Consider the following 23,159-nt stretch of genomic DNA (forward strand, 5'->3'; position numbering starts at 1 on the left):
AGTTAAGTATTATTTTTACAGAATTAAGAATATTCTAGATGAACCTTGTTTAAATTTTTGTCCAGGTGTTTATCCAATAAATGTTCTTCAAAAAGAAAAAAGAAAAAAAGAGAAAAGTGATGATGCCTTAAAAATCCTTGACAAACCTTATCGAGGATAAACGAAGGACCTTGAATGTCGAGAAACGCGAATGCTTCCAGAATCATTCGAGATAGACTTCGCGTCGGCTTTGATATTGCAGCTGTCATTGTTGCAGTGATCGAATTTCAGTCGCCTATGAAAAGCAAGAAAGAAAGATAGTTAATCTTAAAAAATTCAATTAAAGGATAAGAATATTACATCGAAGATCTCTGGTAATAGAAAATACGAGAGGTTGCTTTTAGACAGCAAGTAACATGAAAACTAGAAAATTAACAAACATGAAAGTAATACGTTTACCTTTTTTGATTGTTACAAGATACCGCAATATTATATTAAGATTCGAAGTTTAAAAATAGAAAAATTGACCGTTCCTAACGATACAAAGTATAGAAATGTCTTCGCGAACGGGTTTCTACATCGTCGTTGTAAAAAGATCGTCGAAACTTAAATTATCACGATAAATAGGCCGAGTCTGCAGCAGCTTGCCATAAATCTCTACGCACGCCCCCTTTCAACTCCGATTATTCGCTTCAGTTTCCGATCGTTTAACTCGACAATCGTTCGTCCCTATTCGCCTAAACTCTAACCGAACCTTTTTATAAGAATCAATTCTCTCTCGACTCGCACGAAGCTTTAAATCTTGAAATCGAAAAGTAAAATCTTCGATTAATTAAAAGAACTTTTTACGCTACTCGTGATAAATCAGTGTTGTTAAAGGAACGAGAAATTTCAGAAATCTGTAAGATTTTAATTTATAGGAAACCGTTGCTCGATATCATGAAATGTGGAGTTCCTTACGAAGCTTGGACATTTTTCCAATCTTTGTTAATTATAAAAGTAGTTCTCGGTGTCGAGAAGCATTGGCTTCCAAATTTAGAATGGGAAACGGCTGAAAATTGGATCGGGAAACGGATACCGGAATTAGACAGTTACGTGACATTTCCTTTGGATATGAGACACGCAGTGGGAATTGGAAAATCGATCGATTTAAGGCTGTCTGGAATCGATTTACCTAGATCTGGATCTTTGGTCTTGCCCAGCAATGGAAAATTACAGGTAGGAATTAAGAAACACGTGTGAATGAACAAATAACTGACTAAAGACATATGATATTTCAATTAATCGATGATCGGCTGCGTGATATAAATATTACTAGTTGTTAGATACGTGATGTAAATTTAGTTCATAGGTTACCGGATTATGTATTATAAATAGTAACAAATTAACGTGACAGTGTATTCACAGGTGAAATTGACATTTGTGAAGCTTCATTTTGCAATCTTTAGATGAAATTATTATTTTGATAATAATTAATAATTATTATTTTAGTAATTGATATTTTGACAACGTAATATTATTCTAGACGTGATTATAAATAATTGTTTTTATGTTTGACAGATGGTAGATTTATAATAATGGTAAATTAAAGTACCAAGTTTAAAATGAAATTGATCTTACTAATTGTAAGTAGAATTTTTCGATCGCTCGTTAATTTTTCCACGATCGAAATTATTAACATGCCAAGAAAAAAAACTCGTAATAAAATACATATATTTCGATATACACGATACACGATTAGCCCGAAGATTGTATCGACATTGTGTCGTATTCTTCTCGTTCGTTGTTTAATAGCCTGCGAAACAGAATCGACAAACAAGACGTAAATCTAATTCTTCTGCTTTCGAAAGCAAGATTTAACGAGCAATATCGCAGAATGGTGGAAATAAAATGAGTACGATGCTTCAGCAGTTGCTTCGGTAAACTCAAAATCAGTAAAAATGAAATGGAAACTGCGACTGCGAAAGAAAATGGAAATATATTTTGAAATTACCAAGTTTACGAAATTGTTGACCTTTCTTTTCAAAATTTTAATTATGAAATTATTAACCATGAAGGAGGATGTTAAAGATAGCCATTTTTGAACTTCGTTGCGAACGAGAAAGTCTCGCAAGACATCTAAGTGCATCTCTCGAGGAAAATTAAAAAAGAACGACGGAAAAGACGGCGATGAAAAAGTGGCAGCGATCAAACTTACCCATGCCTTAGCTTAATCTTCGTCTTCTTCAGATACCGACACGTCTACGAAATAATTCCTCGGAAATCCTGCTGGCGAATCAATTAAAGTTTGAAATCTAGCAAATCCAAAGTACCACAAGATCGCTGTTGGCTATTGCTTTCACGTAGCAATTATCGTAGCAACAACCCGATGGTAATTCAGATTTTCCCGATTTCAAACTTCAATTGATTCATCAGCAGAATTTCTGAAGAATTATTATGTCGACATGGATGAATAATTATTCTCTAGCTGGATCAGAATTTGAAGAAAATGAAGATTAAGTGCAACACAGGGGTAGGTTTGGCTGCCGCTTTTTCATCTTTACACTCGTTCTTCTTAAATTTCCTATCGAATCTTGGATAAAATAACGTTTCTTGTTGCTTGACAGATGCTCTTAATATTCTTGACAAATTTTTCGTTCGCAATCAGGTCCGCAAATTGTCATTCTTTAAGATCGTCCTTTTATTTTCGTTGGAAAATTTCTTTCTAGCTAACAATTATTATGCTTAGTCAGTTCATTAACCAATTAATCGATCAATTATAATAGTTTAGCGAAGCAGGAAAATCAGCAAAGAAAATCAGCCAGTGGTCAAGGTCGGGTCACCTATTCTGGGCTGACCCTCAAAATTGGGGCGGAAGTTCAATAGCAGCGCCGCATCTCGAGCAAGTACCATGTCGCCAAGATAATATCGTACTTCCTAGAAAGAATCAAACCTTCAGCGTACTTTTGCCAATGAAGAATATCGAAGTGAAATCGGTGAGAATGATGGACGAAAAGCAACCCTATAAAGCGTGGCAATGGGCAGACATGGTTCACAGTAGAGAGTTCGAGAAAGGAATATTCACAGTAAAGTGCGTCTCGTTGAACAAGTTTTTCATGAAGAATTTACCATGTTTCGGAGTAAAAAATTTGCAAATTGCAGGATTTACGATTTTCCAAATGTTCGAATTTCCAAACTTTCCAATTTTCAAGCTTCCGAATTTCGACGTTCTTAAATTGCGAAACCTTCCAACTTCAGAGTTTACCAATTTTTTAATTTTCCATTCTTTCAGCTTTCAAATGCGCAAATCTTGGAATTTTCAAATAATCCGGGTATCTAAATGTTGGAGCTTCCAGACTTTGAAATCTTTGAACTTTTAAATTCGTAAACCTTGCAAGAAATTTTGCAATTGTCAAACCTTCGGAACATTCAGACTACCAGATTTTGAAACGTCGAAACTTCAGAGTTTCGTGTCTCCGTGTATTCATTCAAATTTTTATTAGACTTTCGAAACGCCGCATCGAATTAAACAGTCGCGACTTTTACAAACCTACGATATTTAAAAATGATGCAAGATGAAATTCTACAGATACGTGGGCTATAGTTGCAAGGAGTGTCCCTGCCAAGACGATCCAAATGGTTACTATCTCGAAGAAATTTGTGCTATCGAAAGACCAAAGTGTGGATTCACGCCCTGTGAATATCCCATATGGGTAAATTCAGCCAACAATTATTATCCTTTACGCAAATTCCCATAGATGTAATAAATTCTTGAAATTCATTTTTGAAATAACATTCGAGCGTAGGTGGAAGGTCACTGCTGTCGATACTGTGGCGGTCGACTGTCTTTAACAAACAAAGTACCTCTATCAATGGTTCAAGTATTAACAGACGAGGCTTTAGAAAGATACGCTGAAAAGCTCGCTTGGCACGTAAGACCTACCTGGAACGGAGCTATCGAGGTTTTGATAAAGAAGAAGCTCGACTATTCGGAAATCGATATCTTGGAAGCTACAGAAGACGCAAAGAGAGCGTTGCAAAGTAAATTCTCTCTAATTTAATCCTTTCATTTTCTATTCTTCTCGTTGCTTCGTTATCTCTAAATATGTACGTAACTAATGATTTTTCTTTTTATCGTTTCTGTTCCATCGTTTCTATCCATTCTTTTTATCGTTTAATTCAATTCCGTAGAAATGAGAATTAAAAATATACGGACCGTCTTAGAAATAGTCGTACAATCGGTCGGCTAGCGATTCTACGTGGAAAAATAAGTGGAAAAAGGAGAATAACGTTTTTTTATTTAAGGCTACGTTTTCGGAAGGAACGAACGAGTTTAATTAAACACTCGCGTGCAAATAGCCGTGTGTTAAGTGGAAGTTTGGAATGACGAAACTTTTCTTTCTGCTCGTGTTTTTATTATTAAACATGGACGATGTCACGATTTGCTTTCTGTCGTTATTGTTATCTTATCACTTTCCTTTATCCTGTATTCAATTTCAATCGTCTAGGACACCCTGTATATCCCCACGTATATCAGAAGTAGAATTAAAAATATAAAAATTAATATTATCGAATATCGAAAAATATTGGAATTAAAAGTATTATCTCAACATAAATTTGTGTAGCTGTGGCCATTTTTTTAGATTATTTTCTCTCGTTTTAATCGTCGTAACGTATGTTTTGAACGAAACAAGTCCCTTTTTAAAGATCTCGCCATATTAAAAATTGACATCGGATGTTCTCTATTTGTGTAAAAATATGCAGAGGAATAGTTACACGCGATGCAGGAAATAAATTATTTATTTCTCGTGAGGAAGAACGAACTTTCAAAATGGTTTCTATGGATTTCATGAATAATCATACAGTTCTTGAACGAGACACGGCCTGATAATATTACTTACTGCATTTTCCACTACATAGAAAACAATTAAGCTGACCCACTACTCTAGCTTCATCGACGAGGCAACCATCGTTCTTTCGAGACATTTCCCCTCGAAACACTTTCTATGTTTAACATTCCCATTATTTCTTATGCTCTTTTCACAAGAAAATATTATTTTACTTATCACTTTTAATACGTTTAAATACTTTACGTTTTATCTACTTGAAATTAAGTAAAACTACTAACTTAAATTGGCGACTGTCGCGAGAAAGTTATAATGATATAAAATATTCCTCAATTAGCGAGTCGTTAAAAAGAAACTTTCCAACGGCATTAATTTCAGTTTTCATTCATTCTAGATTAATGAAAGTTATTCCTCTTCTAGACAAGGTAAACTTTATATTTTATCAAAGAAAGTCGGAAAATTCCCTGAAACTTTTTAACAGAATATTTCCTCGATCAACAAGCGATTAAAAAGTGACTTTCAATGCTTCTTTAGTTTCAATGTCTACCATCTTTATATCAAAGAATTCGATTTACAATAAATAGAACGAATTAACTTATTGCTCGATTTTTATATAAATAGAGTCTAATATAAAATCGTAAATTATTATGGCGAAATATTAAATCATCTTTTCCTTACAAAACAGCAATTATTAAGTCTTCGAAATTAATCGGAAGAATAACATTTCCCAATGAGCTAAAAGTCCTGAAATTGATTACGAATTATCTTAAAAATGGAGTACTCTTTGCATCGTCTTCGACTCGATCGTATTTTTCTTTTCTCGCGGATTTTTTAAATTTGAGAAAAGTATGGAACAACACTCGTTGTTTATACGTCAGAGTATTTCTTAAAACATGACAAATTTGTTTGCTTCTTACAACAAGAATTTATTGCTTCCGTTACAAGATTGAAACGTAAAAATGGAGGACCACAACAGATTTAAATCTTCCTTATTTTATCGTGCTTTTCTCTTTTTAATAGGTATGAAAATCGAAGTTTTCTCTACAGAAGTAACTGGCTCTGCCGTGCAAGATAATCGTATGGCTATTACATTGGTTCCCTTTTTGGGAATGCCAATGATCGTCCTTCTTCTTCTGTTCCTCTTCTTTTTATACTTTGGCTACTCTTACAGGCAGTAAGTACTTAGTATAATTAATTAATGATCAAGCTAAGGAGATAATATCCTTTCTTCCAACTCTTTTTCTCATTACGAGGCACTATAACGTCACGATATACAGTCTTTTATCCTTTTTGTACCTTCTGAGAATTCTAGTCTCCTGCAGGATTAACTTCGGATAAAAATGGTTGAAGAAATTTATGAGCTACAGCCAGACGATACAGAGAGCAACAGAAATATGATAATCCCTCCTGCTTCTAAATTTACCATAAAAGCGCTGTACATATTTTAACATAAAAACCATTCATTTATTAATCATTCGCAGATGGATTAACAAACAGTGGCGAACGCGTCAGAATTCTCCGTTGCTAGACGAAACGTTCGAACTTTATTAATACTTTTGAATTGATTAGTGAAATTTGTAAATTGTCAGTGTCAAAACTTCAAAGTTACAAAGTTTCGAGATTTCCAAATTTGCCACGTTTTAATCTGTAAATTTTACAACCATAGGATTCACAGGTTTGCAAATATCCGTTGACGTTCAAATTTGCAAATTTACGAATTTTCGCCTTCAATGTTCTCACGATCCAAACCTGTAAATCTTCAGATTCCCAAATTTTCAAACTTCGAACGTGTAAATTTCCGAATCTGTGGATTCGCCGATCGTCGAACCTTCGGACCTCCGCTTTCATGCACCTGTTAATGTCCCCGCAAATTGTGAAATAGCCGCTCGAACTACGAAAACACGATCCTTTGAATTTTCATATTTTCGCATTTTCAAAAGATTCCACGTGCAAAGCTAACTTCGAGTAAACTAAAAATCTCTTCGCGTTCTACGCTGCCAATTAAGCAAGCAAATGAATGAAAGAGAGAAGATTGAAGGAAAAGGGGAAAAAGAAAGGAGAAGGCGGAATTAATAAATCGTCGAAAATAGCTGGGCGATGCGTGTTTTCGCGAACGACAAACGGAAGCGAGCTGCTCAACGATTACGTGCGACTCGTTGGGAAAACGGCGATGAAGCTTTCTATAAGCTCGTCCCGTTTGACCCTTATATTCCAGCGACACGTGGGTGTCGATGACGAGGATCGTTGAGAGGCAGAGACAACACGGGGAAAGAGAGGAGCAAAGGGAGAAAAAGAAGTGAAACGCGATGGAAAAAGTAATTACACGGAATATGAAACACGAGGCGCAGTTTGCAACTGACTGCGTTTCTCCTTCGCTCGCAGCCCCGTTAAACCGGATGTTTTCGAAATTAACCTCCCTTCGGCATACTTTTAAACGAGACTGAACCAAATGTTTTTGAAACATTTATATGTCTCTTGAAACGTTTAATCGTGAGAACGTTTTAGCGATCGAAATAAGATTGAAAAATCTGATGCGAACCGAATAAACTTGAAAATCGAGAGGTTTGGAAATTTGCAAATTTGAAGGTTTGAAGATTGACGAATTTGCAAGTATCGATAAAATTCGGTGAAAGATATTTCTTCCAACGTATTGGAAAACTTTAGCGATGTAAGATATTGTCCATTACGTGGTCGTGAGTGTGTGCATCTTTATTTCACTGAGTTTGAGCGTTTGAAATTTAGTCGGGAATCAATTTGATCTTTGCATTTATATTCGGCTATGCAAGAAGTCCGCTTACAAAGTTATTACAAACAACGATTGGTTTACCCATCGTAAACAGAAATTCATTTTATTACAAATATCTGTTATGAATTCCGTTCGAGTAGCAGAAATTCGAGTCGCAATCTCGGTGATTTTGAATAACGAAATCACCAGCGAAACAGCACTGGTTGCTTCGAATTGCAGCAATAGTATCAGTGTTTACGTACGGTAAACCGAACTGCATATTGGAACGTGTGTAACTTCAAAAGTTCTCTTTGCTGTCGATCGAATCATTGGAAAGCAGTACGGTGGTAATACAATGTACAAAGCGAATGTAGACACCTAATCAAACAGTTTGTGAAATAACATTTTCAATCACCGAAGGAAAAACGAATCGTAGGAGAGAAGCAGAAAATAATATTTCCAAGAGAAGATTAATAAGGAAAAAAAGGAAGGATATCTCTGGTAGATGCAAAGGTTAAAGAAAATAAGCGATAGAGCGTAAATTATCGCTTGTGTAAATATAATTATAAGAAATAAAGAATATAACCAATAGCGAGATGCAGATTCATGAAGCAATCGAAGAAAAAGGAGAAGCGGAAAAAGACGAGGAAAGCGAAAGGTCGAGAAAAGGAAGAAACGGAGAAGTCTTTATCGTGTTACTCGTTTCTTCAACTACGAATGCAAACTCGTATTCCACAACTACAGAGGAACGCCACTGCTATTAAATATTTGTCCACTTAATCAGGCAATATATAAAATGAAGTTTCAAATTGTTAGAAGAAACAGGGAAATAAAAAGAAAACATAATTTCATAAAGTAACGAACGAAAGGAGAAAATGAAGAATAAAAATGGGATATTGTTTCCTTATGTAATTAGAAACTAGAAAATAGGAACTAGAAACTTTTGTAATTTAATTAACTCTGTTTCATCAAAGAGTAATGCCGTTTACAAGTAAAAGTATCGTAAATTTGTAGCTTTAAAAAAGAATGTTTAAGGATAATTTAATAACCCAAAGTGCTGAAAATGTTATAATAACGTTTTATGTCACTGATACCTTTTCTCTCATATGTAATGAAAAATTCTATGTTCTCTAAATAAATTTCAAAATATTCTAAGGCATAACATGTTCTCCCCACGAAAGTAGTTTTCACTATTCTTTGAGATCAACGGCAGATATTCCCAAATTTAGTTATCTAAGATAGATGTTTGAAACTTCAAACCTTTTGTTTTAAATGCAAGTAAACTAATGAAGGTAGTTTTAAAATGTACTTTTTGCTGCATCTGACCAATGTAAAATCCTACGTTTAGATTTGCGATGTAACTACGATACGTATTTAAGTATCCAGAATTTTAATCAGATGTCTCGTTATTATTTGCAGTTTCCTGCTGGGCTTCTCGGAGATCTTTTCTTCGATAAGGGATGGAATTCGAGTGGACAAAACGCAGGGTAGCAAACCGTTCGGTTTTGCTCGATTTGAAAATAGTGCAGAGAGTAACGTTCAAATTGCCAACGTCGCCAACGAACCAAATCTCGAAGACAACGAAGCGGATGGAAACGATCCTTCTTCCGGTGGAAGATTCGAAAATCCTCTGTACAGATCGAGAAGAAAAGGGCGCAAGGAGGACGAGGAGGTTTTAAATATGGAAGCTCCTCTCAGTTTATCGACTCTTAAACGTAAAGTGGATAATCAAATTGAAGAAGCGGATCTTGACACCGATCAATAAAACGATAAAAATTCTCTTGCTTCTCTCTTTTGGTGGAAATTACAGCATTTCACCGCATAAAGTTATATTATTTAAATTCAAATACAAAGCAACTTTTATTACGTTGTAATATAAAAATGATTCGCTGTATGATCATTCTTTTTCAATAAACGTTATAACCATTGTGAATGTGCGTTATTTCGAAACTGACAATATTCCTTTTCGTGCGTCGTTTGATTTTTTTTAAGAAATGAAAACTTGAAATATTTTTTAACGATAAAAAATTCGCTACAACCGAATCAAAAATTATCGAAGACACCTTTTGGACTAATCGGGCCAGAGAATTCAACGGCGTAAAAATTTGTTTGTTTCTAAAATTCGAAGGACGTCCAGGAAATGAGAAGAGATCGAAACAATGTTATCAGGAAGTGGAGGTCGATAATTCATTACCAGAATCTTAATTAAAACGCGAATGAACGGTCGATTCAATTGTGGAGCCCTATCAGATTGGGCTGTGAAATGTGATGCACGAATGGTCTTATTTCGACGGCATAATTAAGTTGGCATATCGAGTAAAATACGTAATTTTTTCACTTAGAATTACGAAGAGAATTAAACGAGCAAAAGTACTTCTTTGGTAGTTCGCTTTAATCGAATTCCAAAGTATCGGTTACTCGATATTTTGATGAAAACGCTCGATGATCCTGTGAAACCTAACAGAAGAGTAAACCCGATAAGATTGCCAATGCGAACAGTGACGTCACATGATTATTTCACGTACGTGCAAAATCAATTAGCTGGCGAAGGTTATTTTCGTTTACAATCGTTCCATCTATCGTGCCATGTATTACAAGTACTAAGGAATTTGTGTAGGAAGATTAAGAAGGGATTAGAAGACCACCTAAACCCACTAGTAAACAACTTATGTTCCAAGTTAATCCCAAGGAGACTGAGCAGGAAACATCCCAATGAACTAGGACGCTCAATAATCTACGAACAAATGTATTTAACTTTGAGGCACGGACTGCTGGGAATACCGTCTACGAACTATTATTCCAGCTCGTTATATCGATTTACATAGTCATAACAAAATTGTAAATTATCTGGAGAAGAATATAAAAGTAGTTTAGAAAGATCAACTCTAAAGGTGACGTAACGAAATTTGGGAAATCAAGGACGAACTTTCTTTAACGCGGTGTTCGTTTAAAGGGAAGAAAATGGTCTTGAGACACCAATTGATTTTTGATTCGATGTAGTATATATAATTCTTCGTCTTTTTTTTTCATGTGCGCTAATATAATATATATTCAATTATTTTATTATATTTATTATAATTTGCGAATTTTTATACAAACGTTCCATTAGTTCGCTTGGAGATTTTCATTAAAAAGAAACATAAAACCTTGTGGATATCAGCCGATGTCACGCATACGCGTTCTTTATATCTTAACGATATTCATCGTTATTTTCAAGCGAAAATAATTAAAGTTCATCGAGTTATGTGTCGTTTAAAAAACCTGTCCAATCGCTCGGCACGATCCAACTACGCTAATTATCTAAACTGAGAAAGTCAAAATCTCCTAATTGCTCTTAGCTAGTGCGAGTATATTTATACTATGTGAACGATAATGAAAGAACAATTTGAAAAATGTAAAAAATAATATGATATTATATCGTCGACAGTTCTTATATTTTGCCAGGAAATTGAGCTACGCCAGACACGAAATTGGACTAGTGGTTGAGAATTGAAAGGTCGAAAACAAAAGAATTAAGTCACATGTGTTTATTCATTTGTCATACAACGTTCGAAGTTAGACGAACGACCACGTGCACCGGCGTCCACGTGGCAGCGACACACCATAATCGCGTAAAGACATTTACTCGTCGGGATAATAGGATAAGTCGTTGCACAGCTAACACGAGGACACGTATACCGAGATATACACAGTTAGTCTCTGCGGATAAATAATATAATGCACGCGATACATCAGATATTTGGTGCAGGGGCACACAGATGCAGCGAATGTATTCTACGAATCGAGGATCGATCATCGATTCGCGATAATGAAATCGAACGAACGTTATTTGCGTGTACGTGTCTGTTTGCGTGTGATTAGCCTGCGGATCTTTAGGCATTTATATTTAAAGGTATGAAATGCGAGAAATTTGGAAGAATAGCAACTCTTAAAATGCATACAACGTGCAAAAATATACGAGATGTCCACGATAAAATTATGATATCTAATTTCGTGGTACGAATCTCTGTTTACAGATTTCTTGATCCATTTCTTGATCGTTCGAGCGATAAAAATATGAAATTCCATAAATATCCACAGTCTATGGTATGACGATCGTTCTCTCGTTGTCTATTTTGTAGATTCGTAAATGTGTTTGTGTACGTTTTCTTTAGTGTATACATATATTATCTGTTTATATAGAAATATCTTATGTATATATATATGTATATTTATATATATATATGTATATATATAACCATTTATATAAAGCTTCGTTTATAGAATATATTAAATTCTTTCTCTCTCATTCTCTCTCTCTCTGTTCCTCTCTTTCTCTCATTTCCTCCGGATAAAACCGCGTTCAATTGGCATTTTGTACAAGAAATTATATACGATTCCCTGCGCGACAGGCTATGATTCTTATCTAACGATACGAGGCTTCCTCCAGCGAATTTACGTACGTACTCGTATAATTGTATAGCAGAAATTACGGTTTCCGCGAATCGTTGGATAACACCGGCGTGTAAATTGCGTCTGTTTCTCGCGAATAGGATTAACGGGGACTGTAACAAGTAATTCTTCAAATATCTCGAGATTTATTAATTTACATAGACATTTGATCGACTTTGAAACAACCTAGAAACGCACGGATCGAAGAGCGTGAAGTTATTCGAGAAGAACGCAAGTGGTGTAGAAGTTGGCAAAGAGAATTTAGACAATCTTTGAAAACGGAACGATTCACGGAATCTTGGAAATTGTGAAATTAGGGAACACTCAAATTAGGGAATTTAGAAACTCACAATTAGATGCTTTGAATTTTTAGCGTGTGGGATTTGATAAGCTAGAGATCTAGAGATTTCAGGATTTGAAAGCTTGAAATTTGAAGAATTTTAGATAATTGAAAAGTTTGAAGATACGAAATCGTAAAAAATTTCGAAACTTGGAAACTTCGAAGTTTGGGAATTCGAAAGTACGAAGAGTTTAGATAAAATTTGACAGTTTCAACGTGCAATTCGAAAATCAACAAATTTGCAAGTCTAGGAATTCGGAGATGCAAAGTTGCGGAAACTCGAGAATTCCAATATTTGGTCATTCGGACGTACACAGTTTCGAATAATCGAACAAATTTTCCAACTTTTAAATTTCCTTCAAATACCAAATTAACATATCTCTACCTACGCACTGGAACTACATTTATCTGAACTTGTCACGGGACAAACAGTTTATTATAATTAGAGTTCGCCGATTGTCCTTGCTGCCTATCGTTTCTCATTCGCGTAATAGCAGCGCGTGTTCAGATAAACGAATTCAACCAGCAAAACTTCGATTCGTCGGGCAGTTAAAATTTTCTTCGAATAAACAAAGTTCCACCGTAATATTATCCAAGCCGGAGATACTTTCCATTGGAAAATTCCTCTACGTTCTTCCTATTTACGAGACCATTGCGACCAACACCCTCTACTTGATGTAATAAACGCCCGTAGGTGTTCGACTCTCAGCTTTAATCTTTAATGCATCGATATTACCCCATAAGTGCAGGTGTCACGCCACGATCTCGTACCGCCGATAGGGTCAACAACTGAAAGCGCGAAAAACAGTATCCCCTTTAAGAACGTTATAAGCACATCGGTCTTTAAAGTCGGTAGGATTCACGTTTGCGGATGTGCTCAGTCAGGCGTAAGTAATTGACAGACGCCGAGTTAGCCTGCCTTTTTTACACGTCTTGCCGCTTTTTTTACCCTTAGTACGTAACGCACGAGTGTGCGTGTCTTTCTCGTATTTTTTTTCTTCTCAATAGCGTACTATAAACACACGTGACACTGTTTGGTAAACTCATTAATTTTTTGTTCAATCTCTTGGCAGTTTTACGAGTATCTTTGCTACGATAGTTTTCTCGAGTTTGAGTAGAGATCGCGTTTCTTTCGATAACTTTTTTCACGGATTTTCGTTGTTGTTCGCGAAAGTTGAATAACCACACCACGAATTGGTTACATTACAAATACGAAACGACTTATTTTCCGGGAGCCTAAGTTGGAAATATATTTATCGTCGATTACATTTTTGCAGATTCGGGAAACTCGAAGCTTCGGAAATTTGGAGAATTCGGAACTTGAAAAGTCAGAGGAATAAAGTTAAGAGAAATCGAGACGTTTAAAGTTTCGAAAAGATGAAAATTTGAAAATTTCAAAGTTTAGGATTTGAAATTTGGAAATTCTCTAGATCTCAGCTACCAATATCCGCTTAAGATATGGGTCGTGTTTAAAATTCCCTGTTCCGTGGGCTTACGACGGCTAGACAAATTGATCGAAGTAAAAGTTTTCGCGAACTTCAATTGGTTCGAAGCCTGGATCTAAGCCAGGAGGAAAATTTTCCGCGACGCGTGATCGCGAACGATGAGATGGCAAAATCGCGCGAGGAGCCTCGATCGTGATCGAAAATGTGTTCGACGAAGAAATCGGAAACGCGCCATCGAAGTTCTATGTACCGGAGCCTTGAATTATTCTGTTAAACGTTCTTCAACCATCTTTGATATTTATTAACACGTTTGATGCCATGTCAGTTAAAATTTATCCTACCCTTTGATCGATTAATCAGGTTTTCTGCAAATAGGAAAAATCGTCCCCTTCTGATTTTTGTTTCCCTTTAATTTTTTTAAAATAAAACGGTAACTTTTGAAACGCCATTTTTCTTGTGATTAAATTAGCAGACTTATGGCAGAAATATTTTCTTTGCTGAGACAAATTGAAAAATTTAGTAACTTGCCTAAAAGTTTGCGGTTAAATTCTTTATACAAAAAGCTAACATGTATTTATTGTATCGTTAAAGGTACTCTATACAGAATATAAGAATTCCGAATTAAAAAGAAAAACAGAATGTCGATTGTTATTATCGCAGAGAAATATGACTTTTGGCAAAAGAATATTTAATAAAATAAATCCTTTGAGTTTACCTCAACACGTGATAACAATTATCACGTCACGATAAGTTACCAAATTGTTTATCCAATCTATCTCATAACCAATCTTTCGGACAACCTGTTTGAAATAAAAGATAGAGCTTCCAAATTGTAGACGTAGTCCGAACCTAACACATTTGTTATTGTTTAAATGACCCAGCGAATTCTGCATAAAAATAGATGTTCCAGACGCTGAAGCTCGTTCGGCTTCGAGCTTTAAATAGCCAACTAAAACAGACAAGAACGGTTCTATCATTTCCCAGAATTTCTCAAGCGGTCCTCCACTTCAAATAAAATCGTTCTTTTTTCAAAAACATACTCCGACGTTCGTTTCTTCTTTTACTTTTCATCAATAATACACACGCAGACTTTTACGCGCGCTATGTACGTCACGTAACACAGTGCGATATGTTAGATGGTTGGAAAATTTCATAGAGATATTACAGCAGAATTTGAAGAAAAGCAGAATTTTCCATCTAAATGTTCCCATAATCAAAGTTCTATTATAGTCTTCGTATAATTTTGTAATATAATAATTCTTTTTTAACTATCATGGCACTTGATGCGTTAATAAAATTCCTATGTATTTCAAAATTCAAGAAAATGCAATCGTTTGGAGAATTTTTTCTTCTCGTGCTTAACTATATCAGCAAGACTTCACGGCCGAAAGTATCATACTTTCGAAGATCGTTATAGTAATCAATGGCAGCGCTCGTGTTCGAGACAAGTAGAACCATTCGTCGACCCTTCTTTTAACTCTAATTCACACGATCGTGAACATTATCGGTGATATTTGTACCCATTAGACAATGAAAATTTGTCGCTTTTGAAATTCGACGATACACGTGATCAGTGCGAGCATAGAATATGCAAAGTGTGGCGTGATTCGTTATAAAGTTAACAGATTACCGACTTTTTGTTAAAATCGAGGATTAGATTTCTTAGATATTTTTCGAACAATTAAATTTTATACGATTCTTTGTGCGTGTATTTGTAAACCATTGTTATCTTCTAAATTGCAAATCTCTCGAGAAATTTATTTTTATCGAGAAGTTATATTTTCGATACCGAGTGTTTTTTTATAAAAACACTTCTTACACAGAAAATATCTTTTTCGCAGAAAACGTTCTTCGACTATTTTCTGTTTTTACTTTCTTATTTTTTTTTTTTTTTTTTAAATAAACTTTTTCGATAAAGAACGCGAGAATTTTAAGAATCCCGAAGGAGTTCAAAAAACAGAAAAGAGAAAAGCCCTGCTTATTACGTCTAGAATACAATACTTCTCGAAAAATATCCGTTTCTAGAAAAAAAGATTCGAATTTCATTTTCCATTTTTCGTTGCAGTTTCTCAACCGTTTGCAATCCGAAAAAACATCTTCCTTCATCGTACTACGAATCACACCGCACGTAATGTAGTATCATAGTATAACAGAACAACGAAAAAATTACATCTATATACTGTGGCGCGTTCTTTGAAGAAATAATCAAAGTCAACATCATTGCACACGTTCTTCTTAAAACCACAATGGTGCGAACCATCTCGACAACGTACGGATGGTTAAATAAACGTCTTCTTTTACAAATATAATATACAAATCTATATCTCGCGTGAATGGATCCTAATCTATAAATAAATTCCTAAATATATATATATATATATATATCTCAATCTAACAAATTTTCTCTGGAGAAAATAGACGTACACGATCATCTTGTATTCATTCTAGATAAAATACCACATTAATTATAATCACTCATTATCTATATAATTTATATAGTTAACGCGTTGGACATTTATCGTTTCAATTGTATGTCATCTTAATATTATATTTTAACTATTCTTCGTTCTCTATATTCGTTTCCTAATTTTATTATATTATTTGGACGAAAATCGAAGAGTCATCATCGCTGTCAAGCGAGCGCAAATATCAATCGACACTCGATTGAAAATGCACTTACGCTCCTAAATACTTTAATAGTCTGCGCGAACGCTTATCTATCGCTAAATGTCTCCCTACAAGTTTAACTCTTCGTAATTAAACTGGGTCGTTACTCGTCCAAGCGAAATTTTGATTTTTATCGATAGGAATTTTAAATATTTGACTTGATAAATGACTTTATTATACAATGAAGAGATCGATAAGTATTCTAGGCATTTTTTACGTTTTTAAAAGTCCAGAATACCAAGGATATTTATCTTGGATGGAAACGACCCAGCGTAACTACGGAGTGTGGAAAAATATAATATACGTCTGCCTTTGGAGGGTTAATCCTTGTCGTTTAATTAAATTTCGCACGTCTTTTGAACGTTTGTTAAAATTTCGTTTGAATCAAAACTCTCTCCATACGCTTTATCGAACATTGTGGAATAAGTTGTCTGTAAAAGATGAACAACGCCGAAAAGAAAGTTACGTTCTCGAACGTAGAATTCGATCTTCGTTTAATTCATTGTAATAATATCGAATCTCGTTACGAGTCGCTATCCTTTAAAAATGTATTCTTCTTTAAGGAAACTGAAATGCGATCAATTTTAAGAAATTTGTTCTTTACATTTTGATTTCAATTTCCGAGGTAAATTGGACATCGCTTCTGTTACAGTCGACTTTCCGAAATAAAGTGTGAAACGAACGTTATATGTACCGAATGTTCCAAAATAGGTGGCAGAAGGTTATTGTGTAAGCAAAACTAAATTAAAAATAAAGAATGAATCTTTTTTATTTAACATTTTGTTTTCGAGATGATCGAATTTGAAAATAGGTCGGATATGTGTATGTTCGGTTCATTCTAAATCGAAAGAAGATGGTATCGTTGCTCCGAAGGTTGAGTCTACGTGTAAAAATAAGTTGAAAATGCAAGATAATATTTTTCCTTTAAAGTCTCATTTTCTAAAAAATCGTCGATAGACACGTGCCCTGTCGAGAGTCAACTCGTGTATCTCGCTTCAATTTTCAAACGCGATTTTCTCACCAGCGAAGATTCTAACGAAAAGACTTTATTCTTGCTTTTCCGATTCATTTTTGCACGTAAAATAACTTCTTTATAGTCACTTTAGAGCGCGAATTTTACGATTTTTGACTCCGATTTTAAGCTCTCGATATATTACACATTTAGATCGTATAGCGATCGACCTTTCTTTCTACGCAATATGTTACAATTCGATAAATTCGATTCATTAGATGCGATACAATAACAGAAACGTAACGAAACACTTCTAATAGAAGAGAAAAGAGAATAAAATTCGTTTTCAATTCGTCGTTCGCGATGGAAGAAAAAAGATAAGCGAATCAAGGCACTCCCGGCAGAATTGCACCCTCCGCCGACTCCTGTCTACGGAAAACAGGAAGACGAGGCGTATCCAAGGAATATATTTTCATCGCGAATCGTTCTAGTCAACCGACGCTCGATTCGCTACACGAGGAAGACTTTACACAGGAATGTAAAGGAAATTGCACTGTTCCCTTGGAAAATGGTCTATTTGGGAAATAGTCCGCAAGAACGTTTGATCCCATAAAAACTCGATGGATCATTCATCGAAAGATATCCATCGAGGAAACGTAAGTTTTCTTCTTTCCCTTTTATAATCGAAGAAAATTGCAAATTGTCCAAGGATCGAAGGAAACTACATAGAAGATAAAAAAAAAAAACACTCGCGATTCGACGATCAGGAACACGTTCTAAGGCCCTTTATTTGGCCACCAGTCTTCGCGAAATCGCCCTTCCGACCACTATGGCCGCGATTATAATGTCTTCTTGATAATAACTCAAATCGTCGGTTTGTAGTTTAACGTTCAACGTCGTTTCAAAACGGCGCGCCTACGAGTTTTGTAGTTGAAGAAGTGCTTGGAGACGTTGAAGCTCTTTCAGTAATTCGCGATTCGTGTCTTCTAAGGCTGTTAGTCGGTCCCGGTAGGAGGAGTTCTCGTTCGTGAGCATTGTCACGCGTCTTTCTAGGCCGTCCATGTACTCCTTTTTCTTCCGTCGCGACTCCTGGGCTGATATCTGAAACACGAAACAGCCGATCATGCGTCGAGTTTTGTTCTTCGTTAAGCGTTAAGTTGGTTGGGACAAGCGTTGGAACATTCCTGCCAAATTTTGCTTAATAATTTTTACTGCCGTCATGTTGAAATTATATTCTCATGTCCAATGTATTTTTCCCTTATTCCATTCTGTGTCCAATGAGAAGATATTTTCGTATAAATTTTGTTGAATTTAAAGAAAGAATTATATGGACGATATGTTGTTCGTTGTGCTGTATAGATGAAAAGGGAATTAAAAAGAATTCATTCGTATAAGAAACAATTAAGATTTAGATACGAAACATTAAATACGTAGACAACGTTAAATTAATACGAAATGAACATTATTAAAAATAACGTGTTATATAAATAGGACACGTTAAAAATCGATATAGATAGGAAATATCGAAAACCAAGTAAATAGATGATATTAAAAATTAAATTAATTTATTCGCACGGCACAAGAATATTAAGCACGAGAAATTGAATTAGAGTAAACAGTTTAAAATTTTGCAGAAGGTGAATTTGTTTGATTAAGTTTGGTTATTTCAGTGTATATTTGAAGAGTTAAGCGTTTCCTTCAGCCGTTGATTTATAAACGAAAAAAGCTGTACCGCAAAAAAAAATGACTAGCGACAAAGTGTTTGCTTTTACGTAATTATCGTCGTCAGATTTAACACAGACGCAAGATATTGGGCAAGTTTGTTCTCAAATGTTAATTAATTACGAAATTTATCATCCATCGAAATCGAAAATAAAATTAAAATGCAAGCAGAGAACAGAACTTGTCTAGAATCAAAGATTAAAAGCAAATTTTATACTACGCATTAATAGACAATTTCAATGGAAAACCAGCATGAACGCGGTATAATTATTCCCAGATCGCGGATGTTTGCAGGTTTATGGGATATACAAGTAAAAAGAACATGCGTAATGTTCGAAAATACGTTTTGCGTTGCTAAAAATATGAACTTGCATAAACATTCGCTGCCTAATTATTTTCCAACAAGTATTGGACACTCACCTTGTTCTTAATTTTCCTACGAACTTTCTTCAGGGACTTCTCTTCTTGTTTCGTCAGAGGCAGTTTCGTAGGCACTGGATATCCCTCCGCGATCAATGTCCGCTTTTCCTCTTCGGTCAACGTTAAAACACCCGTCGACCCTTTCTGTAAGATGAATTTAACGCAACGTCACAATCTACGTTCATCTTTCTCTGTGTTTATTTTATCGGGAGGAATGTCTTTTTTGGATTACAAAATATAATTTTTTAAACCGTAAGTCCGATCAAACTCAATAATATTTCTTTATTCGACCGAACTTATTTACGTTACGACCCAATATTAATTAACGGTCCGTTATATATCTTGTCAATTATATATCAGGTCACAAAATTTGAAAAATCATATTTCGCGCAAGACATCAGATATTTGATTAATTTTTAACAAAATTTTCTGTCAGAAGCGATGTACCTTCCTTTTATAAAACTCTTACGAAAGCATGTATAGAACGTAAATCACGTAATTAAATGTAAAATACGTTACATAAAATGTAATATTAATAATTTATTTGTACTTCAGGCCCATATCTTATTATATTACAAGGTGGTTATTGCCTTCTCATTTCTAGTTTCCTACACAATATTATGCTCTTATATCGAGTTCTTAGTTACTCTATCGGTATATTATCATTTATTTCGCATAAAATATTTCGTTCATTGACAGAGTGAATAACGAGGCGCCAAGAAACGAAATGTAAAGAAAAATATGATATAAGCACTATTACTTACGCCACCTCCTTGCAATAAATAAACTAGCGATATGAGCATGCATACCTTTTCTGAGAATTGAAAATTAATCGAGTATTTATACAACGACATGGAAAAATCTGCAATAAAAAAGGAAGAAATCGTTGCTATCGCTCGTGACATAGGCTCGCTTATAACGTAAAAACGTTTCATAATTATATTATAAATTTACTGCAAGGTTGTCGACTATCTTATAACTCAAAGTCGCTTATTTTACATATTCGTCTGGAAAAAAGTGGCGTTAATTAAAAAAGATTCCAGTTTGGCTCACCGGTTGACAGGAAATCAAGGGTGTGTGTATCGGCTGTCTGGTGGTGTGCGTGCCGTTTGTGATGTAAAGTCTGGGCGTGAGCAGGCCTCTGAGATTCTGTGCGTGCGCGGAGCTCTGGGAATCTCGGCGTTCCGGCGAACAGGAAGCGGAAGCGGTGCCCTCGCTGTCGGAGCTGGCGCTGCTCGGCGGCGTTGGCGGTAGGCCCTGCCTGGACGCGCGTAGATCCGCCTGTTTCTCATCGCTCGCCTCCCCGTTGTACTCTTCTACCTCCATACCCTGTGACACACAAAGTTTGTTTTCTTTTAGCATCTTAATAATTCTTAGATGCATCAGGAAAAGATATTCGTAATTTGAGATCACCGAGTAAGAATATCGAGCGTCGACGAAATGTTGTTTTTGCAATGGTCGAATATTCGTTCTTCTGTTCCTTTTCGAATTAAAATTCTGTCGATCAAAATCGTAATTACATAGAAAAACGAAGAATATGGCGTGCCATGAAAAAGTGAGAAATTGTCGTGTCGAGAAACATCGTAAATGTTACGTTTCTTTTTTAATTTTATTTGCATTTGGATACGCTAGAGCGTGAAAAGGCAAATTTTGAATTAAGAAGTAAACACTCCATTGAGATGTAAAGAGATAGAATATTTACAAAAATTTGCTTCAAATAAAAACGATAGAAGTTCGTTCAAACAGAATTCAACGAAAAGTGTTTATGTGAAAGTCATTCTGCTGTAACAATTACACGTGTTAAATTACGGAATAGCTAACACATGTCGTTACATCTATACTAACATCGTTCCACTCTAATAATTAGCTACGTTTCGGTAGTTGACGTTATCTGTTGGAACAGGTGTTTGCACGCGTTTACGAATGACTACAAAACACGGACATTCGCGCTTGAAAGTTCCTCCATCGTTTGAATAATCGTCGTATTATATATCGTTAAGACGTGGATCTCAATTTTTAATAATCATACACTTCGATCTTTGCTTTTACAAAATTCATTCAGCAAAATGTAAAAGGGGATACGTAACATTTGACACATTCCCTTTTTCACGAACAGAATTCTATCTGTAAGAATTCTAGATGAAGAAAATATGGAAGTACCTGATAATATTCCTCGTCATCCTCCTCGCTATCGCTGGTCTGCGACATGTGGTTCTTCGAAAAATGAAGACTCTGAGGAAACACCATGGTTATCGTGTTTTTGTCGTCGGTTATCGACGTTTGACAAGACTCCGAAGGACTGCTAGGCGCGCTGATCGGTTCGCCTTTGATCTCTGTACACTCCACGTCTTCAGGTACTACATTGTTTCTTCTCTTTAGGATAATCGTTGAGGTAGACGACGCGGACGACGACGAAGGCAGCTCGTCGCGTCCCGACGCGGTATTCATCGAAATCGCTGGGAAACACTCCTCCTCCATATCTGCAAAAACAAAAATATCATCCGTTTTTTCGCTTTACTTCACATTTTATTCGCATAAGACGATCGTTTCCAACAACTTTGAATCTAAATTCTCTCGATCTTCGTATGTTTGCACGCTATCCCATATGTATTATTCTGTACACAAATACCCAAGTATATAGGTACTATGTATCAGTTCTAAATATTTTTCTGTCTGTCGTTGCATTGTAAGAAACTGAACAGACAACGTCAAGGTCCAAATTACGTGTGCAAATGTGTACAATGAAATCACGACGAGCAAACGGATCGCGACAACCGCTATCAGATCCAGTCATTACACGTTACTGTGATATATCATCGAGCAATACGATGATACGAAGTGGGTCGCCTCGAGGAGTTAATGGATCAACGACGTATACAGGCTGTATAAATGAAACTGACGAGACACGTTAACGACGGTAGGATATTGCCAATAGTACGGGGTTCCCTGAAATTAGCAGCATTATCAGACTCCTGTTACACCTGTAACGTTATATCCCCCTCTATCAGAGATTCTGCTATAGCTTTCAAGTGTATTTCAAGTGTATCGTGCATTAGCGTTACCCCGTCATTCGCGATGCACCGTAATGATGTTGAGGAAGAAGTTCTCGAAAGTCGAATGTGGGAAGGTGAGGAGGTTTCTCGCGACTGATAGATGTGCCGGTGAATGGAGGTGCAAGTATTAGTAGGATCGTAAATTGTAACGTTAGGACTTTGTGTAGTTGAGAATCCTGGTACTGAGAATGGATAGCGTATAGTAGTTACGCTGCAACGTTAATATTTGTTGGATCTGCTAATGACGACATTAGATCTTTTTATAGCACGCACTTCTTGCGACTAGATTGCGCATGTTTCTGCGAATTTGCATTTTTATCAATACAACCAGAGAGATTGAACCTTAGCAGAAATGTGTCTTATCTACGGAATATTATAGGGATTACCATGCTGTGAGTTTGTATGCGTTTATGAGAAATTTGTAGATGCAAACCCGCATTGGATACGTCTAACGACTACGTTGGTAAAGAAAGGTACACAGTTGAAAATAGCAACGAAGCTGTAAATAGTATTAAGATTTTGTTAAAAATGAAAGTTGACAGTAGTGGAGACAATAATAGAATTTGCAGAGTTTACTACATACGGATATAGCAGTCTAG

The 23,159-nt window shown here is 35.7% G+C and overlaps 2 protein-coding genes across 2 annotated transcripts in view; one reads left to right on the plus strand and one right to left on the minus strand.

Moving 5' to 3' along the window:
* The first annotated feature begins 658 nt into the window (after nt 1-658).
* LOC126925139 (protein amnionless-like) lies at nt 659-9,463 on the plus strand. Its single transcript, XM_050740433.1, has 7 exons — nt 659-794; nt 900-1,197; nt 2,745-3,049; nt 3,548-3,671; nt 3,765-3,999; nt 5,826-5,979; nt 8,950-9,463. The coding sequence occupies exons 2-7, from the start codon at nt 919-921 to the stop codon at nt 9,293-9,295; spliced, it is 1,443 nt and encodes a 480-aa protein (XP_050596390.1). The 5' UTR covers nt 659-794; nt 900-918; the 3' UTR covers nt 9,296-9,463.
* Nucleotides 9,464-11,042: 1,579 nt separating this feature from the next.
* Nucleotides 11,043-23,159, minus strand: part of LOC126925143 (cyclic AMP-responsive element-binding protein 3-like protein 2) — a 48,127-nt gene continuing 36,010 nt past the window's right edge. The window contains exons 4-8 of the mRNA XM_050740442.1: nt 21,668-21,987; nt 20,561-20,836; nt 19,508-19,651; nt 14,342-18,466; nt 11,043-14,274 (exon numbers count right to left, since the gene is read on the minus strand). Coding sequence (XP_050596399.1) covers nt 18,281-18,466; nt 19,508-19,651; nt 20,561-20,836; nt 21,668-21,987 — 926 coding nt within the window. The 3' untranslated portion in view covers nt 11,043-14,274; nt 14,342-18,280. The remainder of the gene's footprint in view (nt 14,275-14,341; nt 18,467-19,507; nt 19,652-20,560; nt 20,837-21,667; nt 21,988-23,159) is intronic.

Source organism: Bombus affinis, chromosome 15 (genome assembly GCF_024516045.1).
Source record: "Bombus affinis isolate iyBomAffi1 chromosome 15, iyBomAffi1.2, whole genome shotgun sequence".
Lineage (NCBI taxonomy): Eukaryota > Metazoa > Arthropoda > Insecta > Hymenoptera > Apidae > Bombus > Bombus affinis.

Excerpts from the sequence above, each read along its gene's own strand:
- LOC126925139 (XM_050740433.1), top strand. The coding sequence starts at position 919 with ATGAAATGTGGAGTTCCTTACGAAGCTTGGACATTTTTCCAATCTTTG. Across the intron at positions 3,050-3,547 it reads AAAGGAATATTCACAGTAAA|ATACGTGGGCTATAGTTGCA; the intron begins GTGCGTCTCGTT and ends GAAATTCTACAG. Across the intron at positions 4,000-5,825 it reads CGCAAAGAGAGCGTTGCAAA|GTATGAAAATCGAAGTTTTC; the intron begins GTAAATTCTCTC and ends TCTTTTTAATAG.